This window comes from Drosophila sulfurigaster, chromosome 2R (genome assembly GCF_023558435.1).
Source record: "Drosophila sulfurigaster albostrigata strain 15112-1811.04 chromosome 2R, ASM2355843v2, whole genome shotgun sequence".
Lineage (NCBI taxonomy): Eukaryota > Metazoa > Arthropoda > Insecta > Diptera > Drosophilidae > Drosophila > Drosophila sulfurigaster.
This window is the reverse complement of record NC_084882.1, coordinates 11,793,384-11,804,317: the sequence shown is the minus strand read 5'-3', so window position 1 is coordinate 11,804,317 and position 10,934 is coordinate 11,793,384. Positions and strand designations below refer to the sequence as shown.

The 10,934-nt window shown below is 36.8% G+C and overlaps 2 protein-coding genes across 2 annotated transcripts; both read left to right on the top strand.

The window, feature by feature from the left end:
* LOC133838827 (intraflagellar transport protein 56) lies at nt 1-3,609 on the top strand. The gene is given in 6 exon segments (XM_062270053.1): nt 1-321; nt 399-548; nt 614-1,321; nt 1,323-1,514; nt 2,434-2,894; nt 2,953-3,609. Coding segments are annotated over 6 exon segments (1,713 nt in total). The 5' UTR covers nt 1-318; the 3' UTR covers nt 3,152-3,609.
* Nucleotides 3,610-6,527: 2,918 nt separating this feature from the next.
* On the top strand, nt 6,528-7,912 carry LOC133837847 (uncharacterized). The gene has a single exon (XM_062268752.1). It carries the CDS (start codon nt 6,632-6,634, stop codon nt 7,781-7,783), a length of 1,152 nt encoding a protein of 383 aa, XP_062124736.1. The 5' UTR covers nt 6,528-6,631; the 3' UTR covers nt 7,784-7,912.
* Nucleotides 7,913-10,934: the final 3,022 nt, after the last annotated feature.

Below are 10,934 nucleotides of genomic sequence, written 5' to 3'. Positions count from 1 at the left end.
TCAGCAGAAATATGTAGAATACAAGATGGAAAAAATAACAAAAACTAGAGAAGAGAAGCAGAAGCAGAAGTTGAATGTAACATTTGCATGGGGTGTTTCACATGAAGGAGCAACAGTTGGTTTGGCTCTGGGGTGCAGTCAGCCATGGGAACTGCTTTATCGACGCTATGTTAGTTGCCAAGCAACCATAACCGTAATCGTAACGGTAACCAAGCGCCTGAAGAAGGCACAACACAACACAACGCAAGACGGAGAAAAAAGACAAACGGCAAAAGGCGAAAGAAAACAAAGTTTACAAACGCAAAAAGCGAAAGGAAAATGGTAAGAATTGCAGCACAGATACTTGAGATACTTCGGATAGTTGTGCTTAAGCTTGGGCTACATGCTTCGCATTTTAGATACTTTCACGTGGCAAGACAGATTCGGCCAGCTCGCGGCATGTGGCCAGCGGTGGTAGCATGCAACAGCAGCGTAAGCCAGCGGCGCCCGCAACTCTCGAGGATTTCATCATCAAACGGGACTACACTGGAGCTCGGGCATTTCTCGAGGCAAGCACACAAAATTCTTGCAGCATTTGCATAAATTAATCCTCCCACTCTCTGCCCCAAACTAGTATGCACACGATGAGCCCGAGGACGAAGAGGAGGGCAAGAAGCAGGACAATGAACAGCAGCAACGACAAATCGATCAATGGATTGCCTATTGCAATTTCCATTTGGGAGACTATCAACAGGCACTCACCCAATACCAGGACATCAAACAGCATCAGGAGCCGCATGTGGAGTCGCATCTGCAGCTCAACGTCGCCGTCTGCATGTTCTACTTGGGCTTGTACGAGGAGGCCAAACAACTCATCGAGAGCACACCGAATACGCCGCTAAAGCAACGACTGCTCTTTCATCTCGCCCACAAGCTGGGCGACGATCAACAATGGGCCCAACTGCTGGAGGAGCTGCTCAGTGCGCCCAGCGTGGAGCAGCAGTTGAGTTTGGCCTCGATGCATTATATGCGTGCCCACTACCAGGAGGCCATCGATGTGTATAAGCGTGTGCTGGTCGACAACAAGGACTTCATGGCCATCAATGTGTATCTGGCGTTGTGCTTCTACAAACTCGACTACTACGACATGTCACAGGAGGTGCTCGAGGTGTATTTGAGTCAGCATGGCGACAGCACCATTGCCATCAATCTGAAGGCCTGTAATCGCTTTCGGCTCTTTAGCGGACGCGTCGCTGAGCAGGAGATTAAGAACATATCCGACAACGATACTTTTGGTGCGGATCTAATACGACACAATCTGGTTGTGTTTCGCAATGGCGAGGGGAGCGCTGCGTGTGCTGCCTGGCCTGCTCAATATTGTGCCCGAGGCGCGTCTAAATCTGGCCATTTACCATCTGAAGCAGGGCGACATTCAAGAGGCGCACGCCCTGATGAAGGAACTGCAACCCACATCGCCACACGAGTACATACTCAAGGGTGTGGTGCATGCAGCGCTGGGGCAACAGCTTGGATCGGTAAGCGAAACAAAAACTATATAAACTATTAAGAACGGTAGTATTATAGAAGTACACGAAAATTACATACCAAAAAATTTTAGAATATACTAATAACTATATTTGGTATATATAAATACTACCCCATTCAAAATATGTCAAAAGCTAGATTTGGTATATCTAAATACTACCACATTCAAAATATACCGTATACTACAAAAGATACCAGATCGACAAGCAAAGCTATTTAGATCCGTTTTTCGTCAGTATACGAAATTAATATAACAAAAAATAGTAAAATATACTAAAATATACTAAGAACTTTATTTGGTATATCGATATAATACTACATTCAAAATATACAGAAAGATATATTTGGTATATATAAATTCTACCACATTCAAAATATACCATATACTACAAAACATACCAGATTGACAAGCAAAAGCAATTTAGATCCGTTTTTCATTAGTATACGAAATTAATATAACAAAAAAATGCTAAAATACACTAAGAACTTTATTTGGTATATCAATACACTACTACATTTAAAATATACCAAATGCTATATTTGGGTTATATAAATACTACCACATTCAAAATTCAAAAAGCAATTTAAACCCGATTTTCGTCAAATATAAATATTATCTTATCATAACGTAATTTTCTCGAATCTACCCGTAATTGTTTTTGTATGACTCAAGCTTTGATGGTAGTCGGATGTTGTAGAAATTCTTAAACAAGCTTGTCAAAAGAAATTGTAGCTCTACATATGTGTCTCTTAGAGTCTCATAGATCTATGTGTTCAGACAGATAAACAGAAAAGCTTAGTTATATCGTATATATTTATACTTTACGGGATCGAAAATGCCTTCTTTAGCCTGTTTAATATGTACATATACTATAATAATGAGACCTTACTCTTTTTCATCACTTACAGAAAGAGCACATCAAGACAGCTCAACAAAATCTGCATTTGGTTGGCAGCTCAGCCACCGAATGCGACACGATCCCAGGACGTCAGAGCATGGCCTCCGCTTTCTTTCTCTACGAACAGTTCGAGGAGGTGCTCGTCTATATGAATTCCATACGCAGCTATTTCGTCAACGACGATGTCTTTAACTACAACTTCGCCCAGGCCAAATGCGCCACAGGCTATTACAAGGAGGCCGAAGAGCTGCTGATGCAGATTAGCGATATGGACATTAAGAATCAGCACACTTACTGCATGATACTGGCCAAGTGTCACATTCATTGCGCGCATCCGGAGTTGGCCTGGAACGTGTTCATCACCAGGGACACGAATGCGGAGGCTTTTCTGCTGCTGCAGCTGATTGCGAACGAATGCTACAGGTGTGAGGAATTCTGGGTGGCAGCAAAGGCATTCGATATGCTCGAGAAGTGAGTAGAATTCATTTGCAATCATCGTTGCGAATCTCACGGTATATTTACCCAACAGACTTGATCCCAGTCCCGAGAACTGGGAGGGCAAACGTGGCGCCTGTGCCGGAGTCCTGTTTGCCTTGGCTACGAAGGCGCATCGAGGACGTCCTGGAGGTGGCATCTCCGAGGTCATTGGACTATTGCGTGAATCGTCGAATTCACAGGCAGAGTCGATGATTAAGACTGTTAGAAAGCACATAAGCAGTTTCAAGTAGAAGCACACGAAGTGTCTATAGTATAATTAATCTAAATAAATTCAAGCAGTACTTATTTATCTTGCGGGCAATAACAAATCGACATTTTCGACTAATTAATTCAATGGGAATTTGTCAAAACTTCGTCCGAGTCGATGGCACTTACTAATAAAGCTGGCATAATAATTTTCAAAAACTAATTGATAATTAATGAAATAAAATGCCATCTTGTGTTAATTTTGCTGCTGCGTTCAATTTAATTCCCCAGTGAGGCAATTATGCTTGCTAAAATGTTGCTCTCCATTTTCCGCTCTCTCTGTCTCTGTCTCTCTTTTCACTCTGTGTTTAGCTGTCCTTATCTTTGCCTGCAGTTTGCCTTTGTTCAATTTGTTGGCCATTTGCCTGCAGCACAACCAAGGCCCAGCAGCAACTAAAAGCGTCGCATAATTAATGCGATTAGCAAATGCGAAAGTGTGTCGGTAATAACAACAAGGACAATGCTTGAATGTCCAACAATCAAAAACGCTACACAGACTTTTGAATACCCCTCGGTAACACATGGTATTTTATTTAATTTGAATTTCGATTCGTTGAGCTTGGAACGATTAAATATCGAATTAAGAAATTAATAAAAATTGAAATAATATAAGACTAAATTTATTAATGTAACAAAATAAAATAAACCAAAATAAAGTAAACTAAAATTAAATATATAAATAATTAAAAATAAATAAATAAAAAATATAACATAATTAAAATATCAAAAAAAGGTAAGTAGACTAATTTAATAACACGAAGAGAAATATAACTTTCTCAACATTAATGAAGTAGTATATAATTTTGTTTACTTTATAAAATAATCATTAAATTTTCTTTTAATAAATATTTAACATAATTTATTTGTAAGAAAACGTGTATAAATAAAACTACAGACGACTTTGACATTTTTTACTTAATGAGTCGAAAAACTATGATAGGAACCTAATATGATTGATTTTTTGTTGACTTATCAAAACAAGCTATAGTACACCTTAATTCAAATGAATTTAAATGTATTGATAACTCTATTTTTTTTAATTTTTAAGTCAACTACATATCTATCTAACGCTCTACTCAATTTTATACAATTGAATTTCTTATTATTCCCATATAAAATTCTACCTTTAACGGTTTTTTAGAAATATTTCAAATATTGATAATGCGAAATATTGTCTTTTCATCTGGCCATTTAAATATTAGCATCTATTTAAGTTCGTGCCACAAAATGAACATCTGCTCAATTGTCTTTTACTCGACAACCTTTGCAGAGTTGTTGTGATGCCCCGCATCCAAAAGGCATCCAAGGACCCACTTGTAGGCAACGCATGAGGCTCAGTCAGAGAGAGACTTAGTTGGGTCCAACCAGCGGAAATGTGTCGCAGCCATTTTGTCTAATTGGCTTTGCTACAAAAGAGAGATAAACCGGAAATAGCGCAGCATTTTGCCAGTACTCGCATTACTTTGTGCTTGCTTACAGCCGCTTCCTCTTCTTGGCCATCGTTTTTGGCAACACTTTTGCTAATTAGTTGAACAAATATTTAAACAGCACTTGCATTAAACTTAAAGGCAGCTGTGGCTCTTTGATCATATTCTTTATTTTACTTTGTGCACTTTTTTTTCGCTTTTAAACTTTGGCCTGGCTATAAATCAGCTTTCTTCAAGTGCTCTTAACAATTCCATTACAGTATAAAAACTCAAAGAACACTTTTTGCACCCAAAAAAAAAAGGAGTACCATTAAAAATAGTTATTAGTTATTTCTTTGGCTCAATTGCTTGGCCAACTCTTTGGCTGCACCTACAAAACCAGCACCAACACTAACTTAACAGAACAGACAGAAAGTTGGAGAAATTTTCTTTTTCCATGGAAAAGTTTTGTATATTTTTCTGCTCGATGCGTGTGCAAAGTCCTTGTGCAACTATTAATTTGCATGATTATCGTTTAAGCATAAATTCATTTAAACTCCAGACATAGGGACACACACACACACTTACACAGTCATGCAACGGGATGGCAAAATGGCGGCATTCAAGTTGCCTAAGTAAACAAACTTTTAAATTCCATTAAGTGCAATAAATTTTGCAACTGATACAAGGCAAAAAAGGCAACGGCAGCGACAATGCCGTAAAGGCTAACGGCATTTAGCAGCGCACTCTGTCGGCCGTTATCGGTAACTTTTCTTCTTTTCTTTTTTTGGCTAGACAACATCTTGGCGCACCTGGTAGAGTTTGAACAGTGTGCCCAAAGTTTAATTAGGCACAGCATCTCATTAGGGTGCTTAAAATGCTTATTTCCTCTCAAGAAAATGGCGCACAAGCTTAGCTAAAGATTGAGATCATTATGTACGAAGTTTTCAATGGATTTTAGATATTAAATTTGAATTTAAAATTTCATAAAATATGTTTACTTAAGAAACATAGACTTACTATATAAACGTATTGAGACGCCAATAAACACAGAACAGTACAAAAATTGCTGGATCGTTAAAATATACCAAAGAAATATACCAAAGATAAACTAAATAATATCAAATTAGTATAATTATGTACCACTACACTATTTAAAAATATACAATAGTGTAGACTTACTATATGAATTTCTTGAGATGCAAGGTAAATCAACTCAGACTCATTTCCAATAAACACAAAACAATGCAAAAACAACTTGATCGTTAAAATAAACCAAATAAATATACAAACGATAAACTAAATAATATCAAAATGGTATAATTATATACCATTTCATTCAAAATGTACAAAAGTGTAGACATAATGAAATGCAAGGTAATTTAGCTCATTTTCAATAAACACAAATCAAAAACGGCTTGATCGTTAAATTATACCAAATAAATATACCAAGCTTAAACTAAACAAAATAACAAAATGTATATTTGATATGTCGGTATACTTTGAAAATATACAATAATATATAAAATATATCAGATAATCAATAAAAGAAAGAATAATTAAAATAATTTTATAAATAATTCTCAAATTTTTCAACTGATTGCAACGATATTAAATAGATAAAATCAATTTTATTAAACAGTAGAATGACAAAGTAAAAACCGACTCTTTAAACTTTTATCTTAAATATTCAATCGATCTTTTCACTCAATTTTCATAGCCATCTTTGATGCACTTGCCTCACCCACTTGACACTTTAAAAAGTTGGCAACGGCGTGAAAACTTGAGCTAATGGCTAATATATGCAGGCACCAACTCAAGGTTATCTACATGATTAACGAGCGGCTGGGAATGTGAGTTCGACCAAAAAAATAAAAAACTTTCTAGACACTGGAAAAAGAATAAAAACAAAAAGTAACAAGAACTGAGTAAACATTTTTTTAAAAGTAGCATAAGTGAACTAAAAAATCATTAGCAAACAGATTCAACCCGTAAACACACTCAAATTCATTGTAGTTTTTCATTTCAAATTTAAATTACAAACTAATCTTATTGAAAATGGAAGATAACTCGTACTTGCAGCTAGTTGAAGAGGGCATCAAGTTGCACTTTGAGCGGAATGGAACATTGGACGAGATGCGAAGCGGACTGCATGCGAAGGTCCTAAGAATGCTGCATGGTGAGAAGAATCTTCGCAAGGATGAACCACTCTGTGGTGGAGAATTGGAGCAACGAGGTTTGTCGCATTTGCTCAACCAGTTAATTGTCGACTACTTTGAGTGGTACGGCTACAAACATACCCTGGAAACATTTGCCCTCGAAACGGGGAATAAATCGAACAAATCGCGTGAAAAACTTCGACGGGAACTAAATGGAACTTTCACTCACACAGAATTGCCCATTCTCTTGGAAATGGTGATGAAACACACCAATATTGATAACAACCAACAAAAAGTAAAAGATTCAGTTCCACAAAATCAAATAAAAGTCGAGAAAGCATCGAGTAAATTTAAGAAAGTGCCAACTAAAGAATTGCGAAAACCTGAATGGAATAACTCTCCAATTATTGATGCATCTAACAAGGTAGACAAGTTTCTTGCTCCCAGAAATTTCAGCAAGGCGCCACAAGCTAAGGTGAATATCCGCCAACGTATGATAGATCCTGAAAGCAGAGCCCCGAAACAACCCAAGAGAGAAATAACGAAGACAATTTACAAACCAAAGAAAACCAAGAACTTCGATACGGAACGTTCAACAGAATCGCCAAAGACTTCCTCAGAGAATAACGATGACGATAGTTCTAGTGAAACTTTTGCCGATATTCCCAATAGATACTACTATCGCGAGCAGGAACCAGCTGAGCAATCCTATCCATGTGGCTATGGCGAAGAAGGTCCTTACGAAGGTCAGCATCTACAAAAGTCAATTAAACCATTACCTTCGAATAAATCCAACAACAAAGATAAAATGCCAAAAGCTAGCGGGAAGTTCACACTGAAAGCAACGAATGCCAAAGTTAAGTCTTTAGATCAAAGCACTACGAAACGTGGCAAATTTGCATATCAATCGAATCGAAGAATTCATTCGTCCGATGACGATCGAAATATGCCAGTTTGTAAACCAAGGTGTCCAGACACAATGATCAGTTCCATTGAAATGGACAGTGCTGAGGACACTGATGAGAATGAGGGCAGCGGTTCCTATATATGAGAAGTGCATTCAAATTCCAGTTGCCCATCTTGGAATCGAACACAACACTTGACTATTTTAATGTTTGTCTAGGTAATTTTTGGGTGCTATTTAAAGTGTTAATAAAAGTAAATATTATATATTGACAAATGTATTTGGTGGCAAAAGTTTCATTTATTTTAAAGCGTATTAGAAATAAATTTCATAGTAATATAAAATATATAAAAATAAAATTTCGAATCAAAGCAATTCCAAATAATCTCAAAGCGCAATTTAAGAAAATCTCTTTTTTGAAAATAACTAAATAAGAAAAATAAATATCCTAACATTATGTTTGATACTATAATAAATTTGACACTATTGTAAAATATTTTTTTATTTTTTAATTTCTAAAATTCAAATTAAATTAATTAATTTAAAATAACCAATTAAGAAAAATAAATATCCTAACATTATTTTTGATACTATAATAAATTTGACACAAATATGTTTTTTATTTTTTAATTTCTAAAATTCTACAATTCTGTTCGATAAATTCAATAACTTTTTGCTTCTGCTCTTCACTAGCAACTTAAAAGCCATGGGTTAAGTATTAACTTGTTCTGATGATCTGAAATCTGCAGAAAATCAATTAAATATCTGTGAAATGTGCAACGTAAGCTGCTCTAATTAATTGATTGAGGATGGATGAGGATGTTGAATGTTGAATGTTGAATGTTGTCCAAGCTGTGCTGTGTTGTGGCATCAAGGCTCAGGTCAGGCTCAGTTGCAAGTTGCAAGAGGCAGTTCACTGTCATAATATTGACTCATTGGCCATGTAATTAATGGTGTTAAGACTCGCACGCCATATTAATGCCATTCAATTGACAGACAACATCCGTTTGACATTTGCCGCATTTTCCGTTCAGACAGTTCTACGCATTCGCATTCGAATATTGATTTCAATCATAATGAAACTTCATTAAACCCTCCTCCCAGAACGAAGGACATCTCCTAATTGCTGGCACATTGGTTGAGTTTTGTGTTGCGCATATTAAAAAGTTATGAATGGACAGCAAATAAATAAAAGGAAATGTATCAAAGAAATCAAATTGAAAAAATACGTTATTATCACTGTAAAATGAAATACATTTCAATAATTTATACTTGCCATCTTAACTTAAATTTTAAATATTTAAAAGTTACTTTGGATTCGTATATTTAAAGAGCTTTGTAATATTATTAATTAGTATCTCAGCTAATCTTGCAATCATTCAGCTTTTTACACAGGCATGCGAATGGCTTTGACTTGAATATACGAATGTTTAATGGAACAAATGCATTCGAAATGCATTTCTCCAAGTTTATCGGTAAAAAAATACATTTTTACATTTTGACCTACCAATTTCCCGTTTTATTGAATCCTTGAATAGCTAAATTGTTTAAACAACTACATTATGTTCGTATATTCGGAAGGTTTCTCAACACTCTTCATTAGCATCATACACGAATCAGTTAGCTTCTTACACAGATCTCCGGCCTGCATGACAAAAGCTAATGCTCAGTAGACTGAATGCCAATGCATTGGCAATGTAGTAGATTACATATATTATTAAAGCAGGCCATCCACAGGCGAGCATGTTTGCGAATATGCTCGCCAACTTGTATTTCATTTGCCCACCAACTAGGGCCAACATGTTCGCGAACATCATTTGTCGCAAATTTTCAAGCAGTCAACATGTCAACGGATAACGACATATATGAAAAACTGTTAAATTTAGTAATGGCCAAAGTTATGAAGACCTGAAATTCTTAACAGGAATTTTCTCCCCAGGGCGCATAATAATTGAAATATAATAATATAATAATTGATTTTGCAGACAAAAAATGAATTTTGCTCATTTTGCGCTGCGCAAATACATGCTCTCTCTACAAAACGATTGCGCAAATGATGTTCGTGCAAACGTTGCCATCCATTGGCGAACATGTTCGTGCAAACACAGACAAAATAGAATAATCTCATGCGAACATTTTGACGAACACGAAATTTGACGACGAACGCGAACGAGAAAAATTTCGTCGAGCACAACATATTCGCGAACATGCTCGCCCGTGGATGGCCTGCTTAACACAAATGCAATTTAATTGAGAATTTAAATCCAAAAAAAAATATTCAATTTAATTGCAAACTTTTTAATAACCAATTTATATTTTTAGAGTGTACAATTTACAAACAGAATTAAATTCTCATTATTAAATGTTCTTGTTTTGATATAAATAACTTTTTAAGATAAAATTGTTGAAAAATCCATTTCATCTAGTATATGAACTTCAAATATTTAGTGCACCAGAGATGAGGTAAATTAACAAACAATTTCTCTCTTTATTATTTATATACAGTTTTAATTTTTCTATATCTTATCTACACACAATGTTTGACGCAACCCTTTAAGCTTTATGAACTGAAAACTGAGAAATGAGAACTGAGAACTGTGGCAAACTGTTGCAATAATCTTTGGCTGTGGCCACTCGTGGTAATCATCATTTGTGGAATCCCAATAAGAAATCACGTTCGGCGGTGCTGAAATGTCAACTGGTTGACTCCGCTGAACATCACCCATCATATCCGCTGTGTTTCGTTTCATTCTGCTCACCATCGCAGTCGAATATTGCCACATTGCCACGCATGCCACTAATGAGGCTCGTTAGCGTGGTCGGTTTGTCCAGAGAAAGGAGAGAGCAGAGAGGAGAGAGTGTATGGATGGGTTCGTAATGTATGCAATACGCCAAATTGTACAAACGTACTGGGCAAATCGATAAAGTAATTTGGGCAATGCAAAACAAACGACTGCCAGCAGCCATTCAGCTGAGTTGAGCTGAGCTCAGTCTCTGTGCTCTGGTCTCTGTGCTCTGGTCTCGGGTCTCTTGCTGCCCTCTGCACCTGCCCCACAGCAGTTGGCCGCGAAATGCGCCAACAGCAAAATGTTGGCCACATAATTTTGTTTGGCTGAAGCTGCACGTAACACGTGCATTGACTGACTGACAGACAGACTGAATGAGTGACTGACTGACTGACTGACAGATTGACAATCAGACTGAGCGTGTTGGCTGGAACTGTTGCGAGTTGCGAGTTGCCTAATTGCAGCACCATCTTGCGGTTATGCGTTCTACGTGCGTTTGTCGCACGTTTGGC

Coding starts and splice junctions, on each gene's coding strand:
- LOC133837847 (XM_062268752.1), top strand. CDS start 6,632: ATGGAAGATAACTCGTACTTGCAGCTAGTTGAAGAGGGCATCAAGTTG.